At 32.0% G+C, this 19,135-nt stretch overlaps 1 protein-coding gene across 1 annotated transcript; it reads left to right on the forward strand.

Annotated features, from left to right (window-relative positions):
- Nucleotides 1–4,138: 4,138 nt before the first annotated feature.
- On the forward strand, nt 4,139–5,689 carry LOC101899660 (3 beta-hydroxysteroid dehydrogenase/Delta 5-->4-isomerase type 1). Its single transcript, XM_005192198.4, has 4 exons — nt 4,139–4,301; nt 4,397–4,555; nt 4,620–5,045; nt 5,104–5,689. The coding sequence occupies exons 1-4, from the start codon at nt 4,154–4,156 to the stop codon at nt 5,565–5,567; spliced, it is 1,197 nt and encodes a 398-aa protein (XP_005192255.2). The 5' UTR covers nt 4,139–4,153; the 3' UTR covers nt 5,568–5,689.
- The last annotated feature ends 13,446 nt before the right edge of the window (nt 5,690–19,135 follow it).

Raw genomic sequence — 19,135 nt, forward strand, 5'->3', positions numbered from 1 at the left:
TTATACAAAAAAACAACTCGTCACTTATGTTTACTTTATTCGGAGGTGCAAGCTAGATGTTTTTGGCAAAATTAGGGTTCTATGTCTAAATGGATCCTTTAATAGGATCTGATTTAGGATACTTCCTTCTATCCCACAAACTTTTATTTTAATTCGAACATTTTCTGTCTCGTATGGCGAACTAAATAAATAAAATAAACAAATATCGATCCAAATGAATTAAATGAAAAATTGCGGAAAATGTTATTCCCAAATTGAGAAAAAAAAAAAAAAAAAAAACGATTGACACTCCTAAATAAAAATATGAAAATGATTAATATTGGCTAAAAAATCGATTCCAGTGTATTTCCGTGCACATTTGAGCGATAAAAATCAGTAAATACGTCAGGACTGTAAAATTACTATATAATTCTACGTCATTACCAATCATCGGTATCAAGAATGTTTGAAGTATTGATGTATTTTTATACCCTCAGTCATATGGCTAGAGATACGACCAAAATGTGCCTCATCGAAATAACGGTTAGACCCTAGGTCTTTTTAGGCAAAATCCGTTTCAAGACATTTGGAATCGATCTAGCTATATCCGTGCGTCTGTCTGACTGGTGCGCATGATAACTCTCGAAGGGAGTACCTCCCCCACAAAAGGTCAAAATTTTGAATATTCATGAAATTTATAAAATACGGAATTAACATACGATTCCAGACTTGACACATCTCAATAATTCCATCAACACAAGATCTGTTATAGAGATGGTAGAGATCGGACCATTTCTTATGGTACCTCCCCCACAAAGGGTCAAAGTTTTGAATAACCAAAACGATCATAAAGTCCGAAATAAGCATCCGGTTCTCTTCAAATTCCACACATCAGAATATTTTTGTTAACCCAAGGTCTAGTGTAAAGATGGAAAGTATCGGCCCACTCCTTCTGGTACCCCCTACCCCCACAAAGGTCAAAATTTTGAATATCCATGAAGCTCATAAGACGGGAAATTAAACTCCGATTTCATTCAGACTTGGTACATCTCAATATTTCCATAAACACAAGATCTGCTATAAAGATGGTAGAGATCGTACCATTTCTTTTGGTACCTCCCCACATAGGGTTCGAGATTTTGAGAAACAAAATGCTCAAGGAAAGCGAAACAAGCATCTAATTCTCTTCAAATTTGAAACATACAAATATTATTGCTAACGCAAGATCTGTTGTGAAAATGATATATATCTGCGAACCCCTCCTGGTACCTCACCCACAAAGGGTCACAACTTCTAATACTATTATCTGTCATAACTTGCGAAACAAGTCGGCGATTCTTTAAAACTTTCTATATCTTAATATTTATCTTAACCAGAAATCTGATATGAATACGTAATTTATCGGAATTTATGATTTCGCATACAATTGGATATAAATGTATAAATGTAAATTTTGAACATACCAATATTTTTATCAGTTTTAGATAAAGAATGAAAATGGAATACTTCGGTCGACTATATCTGATATCTCACGCATATTTCCACATTTTCCAAAAATTTGCACATATCTTATATAAAGTATAGGAAGTAGTCGATATAGTCCAAATCTGGCACGTTGTAATATTTATATAAGTATTGGCCAACTGCTTCGGAACCTCCCCCTCAAGGATAATCAGTTTGAATAATCATAACTCATGACTGGGGGTATACATCTGTCCACAAATCCAACTAATACTATTTACTTGTTTTTTTTTTAATACATAATTGAGCGCAAAAAATTAATATTTGTACCACATTTAACGACTTAAGTTAAATATTCATACTAAAGACAGACAGGAATGTTATATGACTAAACCACATGATATTTCGGAATTTTCGATGTTTTTTAACACGTTTCTGAGATAATATACATTGTGGATTATCTTATGAATATAATCCAAATATCTTAATGTCACCTTTCGATTATGTTAACATACGTCCTTTCGATTATGTTAACATACGTAACATCCATCTCTGGACTAATAAATGTTCACAGTGAGCTAGAAAACAAGTTAGCAACACTTAAAAACTGTGAGAAGGCCAACAAACCCAATCTGCAAAGAGAGAGAGAGAGAGTAAGTATTACTTAATTATTATTGCGCAAGCGTACATGTCTCTCTTAGCCATGCATAATTAAACTCTCTTGAAACCTCAAAAAAACAGCTAAAAACCCCACTTTAACACCAACAGAGGCCAAATACAGCTACCGAATGTTTGACTTCATTCAATAGGCAGTCACCAAACCAAACAGTTGTTAATTTAAAGCAAACTCAAGAAGTGAACAAACATTTTAATAATAAAAAAATAATTTAATAGCTTAATTTTTAATAAATGTAAGTAATAACGTGACTTAATAAAATTACAACTCGAATATTGTCTCAATACTTTTTTACGTTACATTTTAAAAATTTGCAAAAAAAAACAACTAAAAATCATAGAGGTGTGGTTTGAATTATTTAAGTGCAAAACATTTTTCAAGAATCTTGATAAAATATTCCATTGATCACGTTGTTTCATGTAAAGTTTACTCAACCGGTTCTATTGATCTGAAATATTTGATTTATTCTTTGATTGTGCTTCTTTTGTGTGCATTTTTTGAGGACAGTTTCAATGAAACCAAAGTTAAGATCTAAACTTCATCTCATCTATGAACGAACGCTGGTGAAACAAAAACAGCAATATTGCTATTGACCATCAGCAGCAGCGTCTGTGACCCTGGCCAAATTTTCATTTCTTTAGTGAATAGAAGACCAAAAAAAAAAAACACAAACCCAGATACGCAAGAAAGACGTACCCATGAAACTTGTTTGAGCCAAGTGACACACAAATCTCGAAGCAAACGAAAGAAGCAAAACCCAAGCAACGAATAACTTTTATTTAAAATTGTAAATGCAATTAACGAATGTGGATAACAAGCAGAGGAAGTATCATCTTGGTGTAAGAGTAAATTTTAGGAAATTACAAAACAATTGCCAAATTACATTAATCATATAATTTTAATTAAATTTTCTAAGCACCTGTATGATTTGGTGGGAAAATTCGAAAATTGGGTCAACATCTTGCAAACTCATGGTGAAAGAAGCGTTCGTTCGCATGTGACCCAGTAAAGGTCAAGAGCCGAGGTCAAAGTTATACAAATAAACGATTATTAATAATCTTATAACTATTCCAAAAATAGTATCGAAGCGCGGAGATTTTGAATGTTGGTTTCAATTTTATAAATGATAAACGGATATTTATCATCTTCACCACAAATTTTGCGTTAGCAAAAATGTTTGGATATTTGAAAATTTAAGAGAGTTTGATGCTTATTTTGCGATTTATGAGCGTTTTGTTTTTCAAAATGTTGAACCCTTTGTGGTGGAGGTACCAGGAGGAGTGGACCGATGTATCCCATTTTCACAGCAGAGTCTGATTGGAATATGATTACAAATTTTGACCCTTTGTGGGGGAGGTACCAGAAGGTGTGGACCGATATATTCCATCTTCACACCAGACCTTAGGCTAATACAGATATTTTGATGTGTGTAATTTGAAGACAATCGGACTCTTAAAGTTATAATTATTCAAAAGTTATAATTATTCAAAAGTTATAATTATTCAAAATTTTGACCCTTTATGGGGGAGGTAATTGATGGAGTTAACAAATATTGTCCATTTTCGCACCTGACCTAGAACTGATGCAAATATTAGGATTTGCAAAGTTGAAGCAAAATCAGATTATCCTTTCAGTAAAATATTTTCTTTGAAAATTTCGACCTTTTGTGGGGGGAGGTACCAGAAAGTGTGAACCGATATGATCCATCTCAAAACTCAAACTAAGTTTGATAATAATATTACGATCGGATATTCTATTCGAGAGTTATCGTATGCACCAGACGGACAGACATCGCTAGATAGACCCCAAATGTCCTGAAATGGATTTGGTCCAAAGAGACCTAGGGTCTAAATCCGTTATTTCGATATGGCATGTTTTGGTCAAGTCAAGTTTTCACATTCTGGAAGGTATAAAAAGTCCAAATAATATTGAAATATCTAAGCAGGTGATGGAATCTCGAAAACTTTTTTACGTTGTGATAAGATTTTTCATAGTTTTAATTTTCTATTTTTACAGAATTAAAAAAAAGTTCCAACCATGGCCAGTGGCGAAGTTGTTTTGGTTACCGGTGGTAGCGGTTTTATTGGCCAACACATTATCAGACGATTATTGAAGGACAAAACGGAGCTGGGAATTAAAGAAGTGCGCAGTGTGGATTTGAATGCCTTCAAGAATACAATTGATGGTATGTATAACTAATACAATTTGAACTTAATTTCGAGATTCAAAACTCTTTTGGAAACTAAATTACTAAAATTTTTATATATTTTGTCCTTGCAGATGAAAAACTTGATATTAAAACCTTTGTTGGTGACCTGTGTGAACCAGATTCTGTGGAGGATGCCTTTAAGGGTGTTGACACTGTATTCCATTGTGCCGGCAAGATGAGTCTGCAATATCCCCCCAAATACGATGAATTGAATCGTAACAATATCGAAGGTAATTGTGAAAATAAAAAAGTAATTTCTCTTTTAATTACCAATTCCATTTTAAATTCCTGCAGCAACTCAATCAGTGGTGGATCTTTGCCTTAAACATAACGTGCAACGTTTAATTTACACCAGTTGTGGATCGGTGTGCATGGTCCCCTTTAAGGGCAGTTCCAGTACTGTTGTTATTAATCAAACCGAGTCAAAAGCCGCCACACCGATGTTCGATGCCAAAAAACCCGAGGAATTCGACAAGCAGTTTATTATTCGTGGCTATTCGTCATCCAAACTGAAGGCCGAACAAATTGTTCTGAGTGCTCATGGAAAGACACTGAAAAATGGCACTGGACAATTGACTACAGCAGCAATACGTCCACCATTGACCTATGGCGAGGGTGATACATTCTTTATGCCAGATATGCTCAGATATTTGAGCAGACATTCTTATGTCTATCCAAAGATTGCGGGCGCGGGTGGCAAGCAGCAACTCTGTTATGCTGGTAAATATACCATTTTTATAATCACAAACCACTGCTAATGAGTTTTTTTTATTTCAAGGCAATGTTGCATGGGGCCACATGTGTGCCTACAAGTCCCTCAAAGCTTCGCCCAAATCTGTTGGCGGTCTGCCGGTTTTCATTACCGATGACACACCGCTGTATGACACCTCAAGATTTATCCAAAAAATCGGTTTAGTCAGTGGCAAATACAAGGCCCGTCACTCCTCATGGTCAATTCCACATTTCATCTTCTATTTCTTTGCAATGTTAACTGAACTGTTCATCGATTTGCTGGAACCGGTGAAAAAGATAACACTTAAGTATTCCATTCGATCGCTAAGTTCATATGCATCTTCGATAATATTCTTCAATCGTCTGAGGGCATCCATTCACATGGACTACGTGCCATTGATAGATGAAGAAACATCGGTTGGCAACAGTGCCAAATGGTATGGCAAATGGTGGGAGGAGAATATAGGAAAAGGCCAGCGAAATGGTGTAGCAAAGAGTAAAAATAATTAAGTTGCTTTTATGCATTAAGATAGATTTAAGAGCCAAACATTTCGTTATTTGGTGTTTGTTTTTTTGTTATTATTGTATATTTTTAACTGAGATATTTGAATAAAGAAAAACATATTTGAAAATTGTATACAAATTTTGTTGTGTGTGACAAGGTCCGGTTGAAGTTAATCCAGAGTTGTGAAGACTCATTTGAAATGAGGCTACCATATTGGCCACTGCGAAAGTTAAGCACGTGAAGCAAAAGATGAACTGCCAGCCACTAATAAAATGTCATAGCATGTTTAAATTAGGAAATGGTCCAGGTCATGGTCATCTCCTCTCCAAATTGAAAGGGGAGTTAATTAAATTGCAACTAATTTGATTGGACTGCAAATTTTAAAATGCAGAAATGACAGTCAGCGCCTCTCCACCCTAGACACCAACCAAATTTCAGAATTCCACCTCTATCGAGCAACTCCTTCTCTCAACCACAGACACCAACAGGGACATCCATATGAAATTTCAGGTCTTCTGCTCTATACCTTCACCAAATACAAAATTGGTACTTTTTTTTGTACTTTTCGTACAATGTGTACTATTTCTAAAACCATCTCATATCCACAGACAACAACAGTGTCCTCAATATTAAATTTAATGATTTCGGTCCTTTTCCTTCACCCAATATCAAATTTAGTACCATTTAGTACTTTTCGTAAAAATATAGGAAGCATTTCCATAAACACCGTCACATCTTAACCACGGACAGCAGCAGTGACCTTAATATTAAATTTTGGGATTCTAGCTCTATCCCAATTGTGCCATATTTAGTACACATACAGGGTGAGATAAAAAGAAACTGCAACAAGGTCAAACGCGATAATTTTTTACATTTTTTAGATTTTATTGAATGAAAGCAGAAATTGTCGGAAATATCATCAAATTTTAAAATAAGTTTAGAATTGGTCACCTTTGGCACGAATTATGGCCTTCACACGGCCAATGAAACCGACACACGCTGCCTGAATTTTGCTCTGCGGTGTTTTGACCCATTCCCGGCGAAGCGCTTGCTTGAGGTGATCGACACTTTGGTATTTTTTTGTGCCAACCTTGCTTTCCGAAATACTCCTGACACAACAGTCCAACGGATTGGTATCCGGAGATTTTGGTGGCCATTGTGCGCTGGAAATATAGCGAGGAACCTCATTTTGTATCCATTCTTGGGTGGTGCGTGCTAAGTGCAATGGTGCTGAGTCCTGTTGGAATGTCCAAGGTCTGCAGCCAAAATGTTTGCGTTCCCAAGGCTTTAATACACCCTCCAGCGCGATGGTATTCGGTATTTATTCTAATGCCACGTTCGATTAAAACGAGCGGAGAGCGACCATCGGCTGTTATGGCGGCCCACACAATCAACTTCTTTGGCAAGTAAACACGATCAATTTGTTTGATTACAAATTGCTGGACAACGAATGTTTTCTCATTGGAGAAAACCAAATTCGGCAGTTCACCACTTTCGGCCAAGCGAAGTAACTCTTTAGCTCTTTTAAGTCTAGTTTCTTTCTTTTGCGGTGAAAGTTCTTGCACTTTTTGCAATTTCAATGGCTTAATCCGAGCTCAGTTTTTAATATTTGCCGAATGGAATATTGCGATATGTTCAGCTCACGAGCCATTTTTCGGCCACAGCGACGCGAGTTTCGATCAAGCCGCTTCTTTACTTTTCGAACCATTTCGGCTAATGTTGCTGGGTTACGTTACCAGTGTCACGGTAACGAGCGATGGTACGGGACACTAAAAATTTATTCACATTTAAATGTTGGCGTACTCTAACGATATCCACTTGTGGTTTTCCAGCCAAATATAAAGAAATCACGCTTGAATTCCATCACGAATAATTTTTTTTCCGAAAAATTCTCACCATTCTTTTGTACGCTTGTAAACAATATAATGAGCTGTCACTGGAATAATTTTAACAGCTGTCAGATGAGTGACTTAGAAATAACCTTTGAACTCCTGTTGTGGAGGTACCGGAAGAAGTGGATATATATTTTCCATCTCCGAACTCAATCTAAGTCTGATAATAATACATATTACGATGTACAAAGATTGACCCGAATCGGATACTCCCAGCTAGCCATATAGATGGACAACTGGATTTCATCCAAAGAGACCTGGGGTATAAAACCATTATTTCGATAATGGTAGACATATGACTGAGGGTATAAAAATAAGTGGACTTTACGATTTCCTACCAAGTTGATAGCATTTCCAGTCAAATTGATTGGTAGTAATAGACAATTAGAAAGAGGACACTTCCTGCTCCCTTTCTGCTAAAACCTTATTCTACGTCTTTCCACACATCAAAAGTTCTACACCATAAAAGATCGAATTTTACTAAAATTTAGCATCTGTAAGAAAAGTAAATAGCTCATCCCTTGTAAACGCCACAGTAATTTACTTACCACCAACATGCTACCCAATTTCAAAGAACAATTCGATTGTTTTTTTTTTTTTTTTTTGAACAATGTTCATATTTTTATTTATTTTCATTATTTGCATCAAAGTTGTTGTTGTTGTTATCATCCTTATAATTATGTTTTTGTTTTCTTCCTTTTGTTTATATTTTCAAATAACTGTTTTTTTTTTTGGTTTTGTTTAAAATCGTCTCATGTTTTTGTTGTTGTTGTTGTTTATAATATATATATAATTAACTTAAATTGTATTTGACTTTATGTTATTCTCTTGTTGGTTTCCTTTTTGTTGTTGTTCTTGTTATTTTTTTGTTCTTCTTTCTTTTTCAGTTGTGGTATTTATATAACTTATATCATTACATACAAATGTATATTTATATAATGTTGTTGTAATAATTATTAATAATTATTATATAATATATTTATATGTATATTTATTGAATTTATTAGTATTTCTTGTTGTGGTTGGTTGTTCTATGCAAAAAATTTTGCAAACCAAGACCCGCCCAGACCCAGATGGGTGCTGAGTGTGTGAGTATTTGTATCCCATCGGGTGGACAAAAAAAAAGTTCCCTCCTCCACCTCCTCTCGCGGAGTAATGAATGTTAGTGTTAGTGTGCGTTTCAGCTGCACATGCCTGTATTAGATCTGAGGAAATAGAGGAACCCATGTCGTCGACCGGTAACGCCCCTCCCCAACACCGATGGGACATCATCATAGTTCCATTGAAGTAAATAATTTAATTTGTATACAAATTGTGAACAAAATAACAAAACTCCAACTCCGATCAGGTGTTGGGTTTTGCACGTTTTCCCTTTGTTTGCTGTTTTAATTTGTTAATAAATTTTATAAAGAAAAATAAATTACATTATAACAGTTTTATTTCATGTTTATGGTGTTGCTTTTTTTCAAGAGAGTTTACAATTTAAATTTAATTTATGTTTTAAGGTTTTTTTTGTTTTATTTTAAATATGTAATTGCTTTTTGTATGGTTTGTTTGGTTTTTTTTTTATAATCAATGATTTTATTTCCATGCATTTTTTTGCCTTAACTTATGTTGTTGTTGTTGATTTTTTTATTTTACTAAAAATGTATTTTTTTATACAAATATTTCGAATTTTGCTTAATTTCAATGTTTGCTGCGGATGACAAAAAAAAGATGTGTGTTTCTTTCTTTCGTTTTACATTATGGGGGGATTGTTTTCGAAAAAAATGTCCAGTTTTGCTGATATCGTTTACAAAAAATTTTCATTAAATAGTTTTTGGATTTTGTTGTTGGTTTATTAATAGAATTTGTTTTACATTTCATTTTTTTTATTTTGCTTTTAATATGTATTCTTTAATTGGTTTTCCTTGTATGTTTGTTGTATCTGTAGTTTATTGGTTTTGTTAGTTGTTGTTGTTTTTTCGGGTTTTTTTGAATATATAAAACTATATATGTATGTAGTTCTTTGCGTAAGGTTTTCGTTTCCTTTTTCCTTGGGGACCATTAACTTTAAACAATATTGAAATGTTCAATAAAAAAAATTTTAAGATTACAGTATTCCAAATTTCTCGTTGAAAAATTAAAGGCTGTAGTGAAAATTCAACCCAATTCGAGGTTTTTAAAATTATAAAAAATTATTTTCGACTGCATTCGAGGCTAACATTCCTTTTTCTAGAATACATTATATAGAATACTATGGATCTTCAAAAGACAGAATATCTTCGGTAGACAGAGGGCCTTCTATAGGCATAACACCTTTTGTAGATGTTCTATGTATATTCAGATTTTCTTCATACAGTAGAACTTCTATATGTGTCCTGATGTTCGAGGATCGATATGTATAGTCGATATCTGTCGCTATAGGCGATTTCGACTGCGTTCTATAGACATTACTTTTTAATGGACAGAATTCTCCTCATATGTCCTAGCAATATATATGTACTGGGTGAGATGAAAAAACTGCAACCAATTCCAGGAAGCTGTCACTCATCCGACAGCTGTTAAAATTCCAGTGAAATCTCATTATATTGTTTGCAAGCGTACAAAAGCTTTTTCGCGGGAATTTTCTAGAAAAAAAGTTATTCGTGATGGACTTCAAGCGTGATAGTGAGATATCTTCATATATGGCTGGAAAACCACAAGTGGCTATCGTTAGAGAACTCCAGCATATAAATGTGAATAAATCTTTTGTGTCTCATACCATCGCTCGTGACCGTGATACTGGTAGCGTAGCCCGACGTCAAAGAAGTGGACGGAAGAAAACAGCAACATCAGCAGAAATGGTTCGCAAAGTAAAGAAGCGACTTGATCGAAACCCGCGTCGCAGTGGTCGATAAATGACTCGTGAGCTAAACATATCGCAATATTCCATTCGGCAAATATTGAAAAATGAGCTCGGGGTAAAGCCGTTGAAATTCCAAAAAGTGCAAGAACTTACATTGCAACAGAAAGAAAATAGACTCAAAAGAGCTAATGTGTTGCTTCGCCTGGCCGAAAGAAAACATATGTTGTCCAGCAGTTTGTAAACAAACAAAATGATCCGTACTTGCCAAGGAGGTCAGCTGAAAATGTACACCTTTGCCGCCCATGGTGATGGTGTGGACCGCCATAACAGCCAATGGTCTCTCTCCGCTCGACCGTGGCATCAGAATAAATGCCGAATATTATCGCGAAAATATTCTGGAGGGTGTATTAAAGCCTTGGGCATGGAAACATTTTGGCCGCAGACCTTGAACATTCCAACAGGACTCAGCACCATCGCACTCAGCACGCGCCACCCAAGATTGGTTACAAAGTGATGTTCCTCGCTTCATTTCCAGCACACAATAGCCACCAAAATCTCCGGATACCAATCCGTTGGACTATTGCGTCTGGAGTATTTTGGAAACCAAGGTTGACACTAATAATACCAAAGTGCCGGGAATAGACCAAAATACCGCAGAGCAACATTCGGGCAGCGTGTGAAGTTTTCATTGGCCGTTTGAAGGCTATAATTCGTGACAATGACCAATTCGAACAAATCTACATTTATTCTAAAATTTGATGATATTTCCGACATTTTTTTGATTTCATTTAATAACATTAAAAAAAATGTTAAAATTAAGGTGTTTGACTATGTTGCAGTTTTTTTATCTCACCCTGTATATGTGTTCTGCTGATCAAGGATCGATGTAAAGTCGAGATCTGTTATAAGGAAGTTCAATGGATCAATAATATTCCATCGTTATAGGCGATTTCCACTGTATTCTTTAGACATTAATTTTCTATGAACAGAATTCTCCTCAGGCCTTCCACAGATATTCTATCGATTAAAGATAGTATGCAGATAAAAGACCTTCTAAAGGTTTTCCACAGAGACCTTTTATATTGCTTCTATATTCAAGATTTTCTGTAGTTAGAAAATTTTCTGTAGACTTTGAATATATCGGTGGCATTTCATAAGAAGCCTTCTATTGGTTTTATACAAATATATATGTCTTCCATGAAGGACTAATAGATTAAAGTGTTTCTTCGGAATTCATATATTCCAAAATGATTATTTGCTCCAAATAGTGCCAAGATACCAAAAATAATTTGTTCATCTTCAAAAATGGAGGGAAATGTCTTCAACCTCGTTTGTCTACCAAATAAACGACAAAGAAAAAAAATCCAAGAAGGAATATATTTAAAAAAAATGTAATTTAACGCAATGCCTGAAACAAAATGTCTATGAAATACATTTTAAAATATTTATTTTTGTTTAATAATTAACATGTCCCCCTAATATCTCAATATATTCAAATTTTGTTTCCAGTTTTAATCCACCTGTTAGTTAGTATATTTATTTATATAAAATAATATATATTTATGTGTATAGCTTACAAATGTAACGTATCTCTTAGATATTATATCTTTGCATTTCAAAAGAAAATTAGTTGTTTTTTCTTGTTTTGTTTTGTTTTATTTATTTTAATAATTATAATTTTGGTTTTTCCATTATAGATTTAATATTTAAGTTTAGGTATGTATATATAAGTTATATATATGTATATTGACTTAAATTTAGATTTGTAGTATGATTTTTTGGGCTTTCATTGATTTTTGTTTTATTTATTTGTTGTAAGTGTAAATACAATGTGGTTTTGTTTGTTGTCTTTCATTTATTTATTTTTTTTCATTTTTTTTATTTAATATATATTTTTTTTGTTATATTTATATTTAAAGATACTCATCACTTAATTGTTAATAGATTTCATTTTATATTTAATTATAAGTATAGTGTAAAATATAAAGATATTGTCAATATAGTGAAAGTGTTTTTTTTTTTTGCGTTTTTTCTTCTTTTCTTTTGCTTGGTTTTCATATCTGCTATATCTTCTTTTTCTTCGTCATCGTCTTCTTCTTTCTTATTCGTATATATTTTTGTTGGTATTTAGATTTTGGAAAAGCTTTTCGAGTTTGAGGGGTTTGTTTTGCTTCCTTCGATCTCAGACTCGAAATGTAAGTAAAATTGTTTTTATTTTTGTTTGATAATGAGATAGAGAGCAGATGAAGTGATGTGAGTTTGTTACTCTCCGAAACACTTTCACGGGGAGAGAGAGAGCCTCTGAGTAAGATTTTGTAGAAGATTTAAGTGTAGGGTTCTTTGTTTGTATACCAGAGAAAGATATTTATTTGGTTGTAAGGCTTATTACTCAAGAATTATTAGAGTGATAAAAGAGGGAGAGAGCGAGCGAGAAATGAAAAGAGATTTTATTAAAAAATTATGCTTAAAATTAATTTTAATAATTATAATTATTTCCTTTTTCTACTAATATAAGTGTATAATATATTTTTATTTAAATTTGTATTTAAATATTTTTCTAAAGAAATGATATGTTGTCCAGAGAGAGGGAGAGAGATAGAGAAAATGAGAAGACGCATGAATATTTGAATACAAAATGATGGAAACAACATCAGAGGCTAAAAACAAAATTATTGAATTGTGAAAACAAAAACACAAAGCAAAAATTGACTTTTAAGTAAAATTCGTTATGCTCTTTTAATGCAAAAAAATTTGTTTCTCTTTTTTGTTATTTTGTGTGGGTGTGTTTTGTGAATGAATTTTGTCTGTATGTGGTTTTATTAATTTATTTTAATTTAATTTTTTTGTGATTTTTTTTTTTTTGTTTTTGGAAGGTTTATCATATCACCTTTGTAATCATCAACATCGTCGTATTTTCTTTATCATTTTCATTGCAATATATGCCAATAAATGTATGTGTTTTATTAACATTATTACAAAGAGATAATAACTTGACAAAAAAAGTTTTTTCTTTTTTTTTTAAAGAAGAAAAAAATTAAAAATGAAAATAATTAAAGCTTTTTTTCAAATAACATTTTAAATATACATTTCAGTTTTGTGTATTCTTTTTTTGGGGTGTTTCCTTTTTTATTGGGTCTGAAAATTCCATAAAAAACCTTGTCCTTTTTTTGTTTGGTATTTAAAAATTTATTTTGCTTTTGGAGTAAACATTTTAAAAACGCTTTTCTTTTTCTTTTAGTTGTTAATTGACTAAAATTGATCTTGGTTTTTTGGTTTTTGCTTTTCGTGTGATTTTTGTAAAAAGGACGCATATTTATTTCAGTATTGTTTTCACTTTTTTTCCATTTTGTGGTTGATGCTGTTTGGATAAAGCAATTTCGAAAAAAAAATTGAAAATATGAAAAATTTTATTTGAAATGGGCTTTGGCAATTCAAGGGATAATAAATGTTTGAAATTTGCATTAAACTATAACTGAAAGGAAGGCGGCAGTCATGTGAATTGCATATCATCTGAGCGACTTGTGAGAAAGTATTCGGATCGCATACGTGTAGAAAATTGGAACTATTAAATTGGAAAATTCAAATTTCATTTTAGCTTTCTTCAGAACTTGCAAAAATTTACTTCTTTTGGAATAAATTGCTCTCCCTAAAAAATGTTTTCCAGCAATATTTTGCCTAGTGAAAAAATTTTAGATTAACAACTTTTGATTTGTGATATGTTACGTTTAAAAAAGCCATTAAGTTTTGACGGGAGATTCTTGATAAAGTTGTTATTTAAAAGTGAACACATGGATCTTAACCTTAAAGAAAAAATGGGAACATTTTTAATTTAAAATTAAGTTCTGTCAAAATAACTCTGGGAGAAAAATGAAGACCACATAAACAACAATCAGACAATGACAGTTTCCAGGGTGGGAAATTTGAAGAATTATTATATTGATAATATTTTTGACATATGAACCACTGGGTGAGATGGAAAAACTGCAACCAACTTCAGACTGTTACAGAAGCATTTTGGTGAGAATTTTCCAGAAAAAAAGTTATACGTGATGGAATTCAACCGTGATAGTAGTTCAGCTGTGCACCTGGCCACCAGAAATGAAGCGCCGGCCATGGTTAATGTGTGGGCCGCCATAACAGCTGATAAACGCTCTCCGCTCGTATTAGTCGACCGAGGCATCAGAATAAATGTCAAATATTACCGCGAAATTATTCTGGAAGGTATAGTAAAGCCTTGGACACGCAAACATTTTGGCCGTAGACCTTGGACATTCCAACAGGACTCAGCACGCGTCACCTAAGAATGGTTACAAAATGACGTTTCTCGCTTCATTTCCAGCGCACAATGGCCACCAAAATCTCCGGATACTAATCCGTTGGACTATTGTGTCTGGAGTATTTTGGTAAGCAAGGTTGGTACTAAAAAATACCAAGCAAGCGCTTCGCCGGGAATGGGCCAAAATACCGCAGAGCAACATTCGGGCAGCGTGTGACGGTTTTATTAGCCGTGTGAAGGCCATAAATCGCGCCAAAGGTGACCAATTCGAACATATCTAAACTTATTCTAAAATTTAATGCTATTTGAGACATTTTTGGCTTTCATTCAATAAAATTAAAAAAATGTAAAAATTATGGCGTTTGACGTTGTTGCAGTTTTTTTTATCTTTATATATATCTTTTTTCCCAGTTTTACTATAAAAAGTAAGGGAACATTGAATGATCGATCAATCAAGATTTTTGTAATCCACATTTGAACTAATTCCATTTAATAATTCGGTGTCGAAACAAAATCCTATTGGAAGCAAAAATTCTGTCAAAATCACTCTGAGAGAAAAATGAAGTCAACATAAAAACCAATCAGAAAATGACAGTCACCAGGGTAGGACATTTGAAGAATGATTACTATATTGATCGTATTTTTGACATTGCTTCAAATACCCAGATATTCATTACAATTTCTGCTATCAAATTCATTTTCTCAAATTTTGAAAAGTTTGTCTAATCAATTTTGATTTTCTTAAAAAAAGTGTCTTTCTTTGTAATTCTGATAACCAATAATATCGGTATTTTTTTGCGAGCATCGATACTTTCTTAACTCTGAGGTACATATACACCTTGAAACTTTAATACACCTTAAAACTTCGATATTTGACTTCCTTAAATGCATTTCAAACAAATTTCGTTTATCTATTCCCTTCAATGCCAGTTCCTTAAAAAAAATATTTTAAAGCGTTTTTGTTCTTGGTATGAGTTTTAATTTGAATTGATGTAAGTTATGCTAAAAGACAGTCATTTATGCATTGGTTATGTATGTATGCAAGTTTGTCAAGTTTTGGAGGAGTGGTTTCTTCCCATTTATCTTATATGTAAATAATAATTTAAATAAATATTGAATTATTATGGTTTCATTTTATTAAGTTTTCTTTTTCTTCTTTTTCTTTGTGTATAATTTTATAATAGTTGTTGTTTTTTTATGTTTTCTTTAGTTTGCTTTATATTTAACTTAATAATATAGTTTTGTTTTTTTTTTTTTTAATTTGAATTTATTTATATTTAATATGCATTTTTTAAATTAGTTATATTTAATAATTATATTTTTTTTGTTGTTGTTTTTAATTATTGCTTTTTGAACATTTTCTTAAAAATATATATTTTTGTTGTTGTTGTTTTTTTTTAGTTTTTAATATTTGCTTTTTCTTGTCAATATGTAATATATATATTTTCTTGTAATTATTTATGTAGGTATATATTTTGGTTGTTGTTGTTTTTTTTTTTAATTTAAAATAATATTATTTTATAAAGTAAATAATATGTTTTTTGCTTTATTTGCATATAATAATAATTGTAATAACTTTTGGTTTTTTGTAACAAACCAGATTTTTAGCTTCTCATCTCCTTTGAAAAGAAAGGAAAACAAAAAGAAACGAAAGAAGAAGAAACATAAATCTCTTTATTTTGCTAGTTATCAGGGTTTTGTTTTTCGTAAAAGAAAACTTATTCCGTAAAAAGAAGCCCTTAACTGAAAACATTAATTTTTGTAGCAATTTGTTGTTGTTGTTGTTTTTGTCGGTTGGTTTAAAGTAACAGACAGGACACAGTTGCTTCTCCTATGGGACATGTTCCATCTTTCCAATCTAATGCATAATACTAACTAAATCCTTTTCTGATCTGGTGTCCTGTTCCGAGGATAGCTCATCCTTTCATTTGTTTTTGTGTGTTTTTTTTTTTTGGTTTGCTTAAGAAAACTTCTAACTACTGTCAGTTTTTTGTTTTATTTTGGTTTTGGCCATTTGCCCATGCTCTTTCTTTTAGCTTTCAATTTCTCAATCTGAGCAGGGGTGTACTCCCCCAGCTTTTATATATTTATCTTATTTTATTTTTATTTTTGGTTTTAACTAACTAAAGCTGTTTGATTTTTTTTACAAATTGTATTTTTTTTAAATATATATTTTGTTATTTGTAATTTTTTTTTGGTTTATAATATTTGATTTTTGTTGTGTTTGTTTGTGGTATGTTTTGTTTTATTTTTTTTTTAATTCGTTTGAATTCATTTTGCAGAAATTTTCCATTGTTTTCCTAGCTTGATTGAAAATATCCTTTTAAAACATCTCTTGAATTTGTCTTTATAAAAAATTGGTGTTATTCAAACTATTAACATTTTGTTGGTTGGTTGGTTTAGTTCTTTGTTACTTTTTTTTGTTAATAATATTGCATATATTTGTATTAGTATTTATTTGGTTCTTTAGTATTACTTATTTGAGTTTGTTGTTGTTGTTGGAAAAAAGAGAGCAGGATATTGAGAATAAACGAAGTAAAACGCTGTGTTGTTGTTGTTCGGTTATTTGTTACAAAAATTTGGCAAAATTTCAGGAATCAAGTTAAGATTTTGTAATGTGGGTTATTTTTTTAATCGTTCAATACGAAAACAATGGTAGTCTATGGGTCACATGAGTACGGGACACTGTCAGGTGACCCCATCATTAGGATGAGTTTAATACTCCGTAAAAAAGTTGTGAATATTTCGTTTTTTGTTGTTGTTGAAATGCCAGTGATATAAAATTAAGTTTTCAAATTAGAATTTAAAATATAGAAAATATTGTTGAAATAAGCAAAGCACATGTTTATTCAGAATTCAAAGTGAGTTCAGCAGGCTCATCAAAAAATTAATTTTGAGGATGTATTGCATATTGAAAATTGTCTATTTTTCTCTAAAAGAATTGAATTTTTTGGAGAATAATTGAATTTTTAAATAATTTAAATTTTTAAATTAAATTTTAATTTTTTAAATTTAATTTTTTGGATTAAATTTTATTTTTATTTAATAATTTTGAGTTTTGTATAATTACTACTTCGTGACAGTTTTCGTTCCGAATTCGGTCCGTCTTTTGTGGGTGACGTTTTTTCGGGCCGAAGATTTGGATGAAAATCTGAAGTTTTAGCCGACTTTCGAACCGAACTCGGAATGAAGTTCATAGGAAATTTAGAAGTGAAAATAGAATCGTCGGATCAATTTCAGAGCTAACTCGTTTGGATTTCTGATTTTTTGGGCGAGTTCTAACACTATTCTTTTCGAATTCTGAAGAAGTAGAAGAAAAAACTCTACAGAAAGAAAAAATCTCTCAGACAAATTGCTCAGATCTCGGACCTACGCCTGAGATCAGACGTGTCGGGCGTCCATTATTTGGTTCGATGGATTTTTGATTTTTTGAGCGAGTTTCTAACATTACTCTTTCCGAATTCTAAAGAAGTAGAAGAAAAAACTCTATAAAAAGGAAAAAATTCCTCAGTCGAATTGTTCAGATCTCGGACCTACGTGTCAGATCAGACGTGTCGGGCGTCCCGTCATTTGGTTCGCTGAGAATGAGTCAAAAGATTGTGTTGGAATTTTGAATATTTAAATATAAAAGCATACTTCAAGTCAAAGAAAATATTTTTTTAATGAATGAATGGATGAAATTCTCCACAAGTAAACGTTTTGAATTGGACTGATCTTAAATTGTCATTTCTATTCGTCTGATTTGACACACTCTGATATTTGAATATTTAAATATTTCTTGTTCATTGTTGTTTTAATTCTTTGCTATAAATTGCACATAGATTGGCCTAGCTGGGGTATTAAATATCCAAATAAATAATAAATTAATTGATTGATTAATGGTATTATTGTAACACGATATTATTTTGCAGAACAAAAAAAAAACTCAAAGATGCCAATGGATGCATTAACGTAAGCTGTATGAGAATGCAATGCTAAAATTGCTTGTCAAAAAAAAAAAAAAGAACAATGTAAATAAACCAAATAATCATGGTAATATTTGTATATATGTATGTAATCAATGATTACCTTGTTTTTGATGGTATTGTTAATGTTTGTATTTCCTTTTTTTTAATTAGCGCACTTAAAGATTTTGATTCAGTTTTGTAAGGGGGAATTGAATTGTTGTGTACATGTGTATGTATATGCAATAATGTCAGTATATTTCAACTGTTTTGTTATAATAAATACTTGTATGTGTGTGTATGGACTTATTACTAAAATTCATGAATATAATTTTTTGTTAATTTTTTTTTAATATTTTGTCTTGGGTGTATGAGAGTGAGTCTCAGTGTGTGGTGTTTTATTAATTATTTATGTTTCATATAATATATATGTATATATAATATGTAAATAGTAACATATTTCCCTAACTATTTGCTAAAATCATGTTAAAGAAAATGAATTGAATTTAAAACAGGGGTTTTTTTCAAGCCTTCAAAATCGTGGTGTTACAAATTTTACAAAGCGAAAATAAAAAAATTGTTTTGTTTTAATGGAGAAAATATTAAAAAAATCTCTTTGTGTGCATATGACATT

The sequence above is a fragment of the Musca domestica genome, unplaced genomic scaffold (genome assembly GCF_030504385.1).
Source record: "Musca domestica strain aabys unplaced genomic scaffold, Musca_domestica.polishedcontigs.V.1.1 15, whole genome shotgun sequence".
NCBI classification, from domain to species: Eukaryota; Metazoa; Arthropoda; class Insecta; order Diptera; family Muscidae; genus Musca; species Musca domestica.

Coding starts and splice junctions, on each gene's coding strand:
- LOC101899660 (XM_005192198.4), top strand. CDS start 4,154: ATGGCCAGTGGCGAAGTTGTTTTGGTTACCGGTGGTAGCGGTTTTATT. Junction 4,302..4,396: donor CTTCAAGAATACAATTGATG/GTATGTATAACT, acceptor TTGTCCTTGCAG/ATGAAAAACTTGATATTAAA. Junction 5,046..5,103: donor GCAGCAACTCTGTTATGCTG/GTAAATATACCA, acceptor TTTTATTTCAAG/GCAATGTTGCATGGGGCCAC.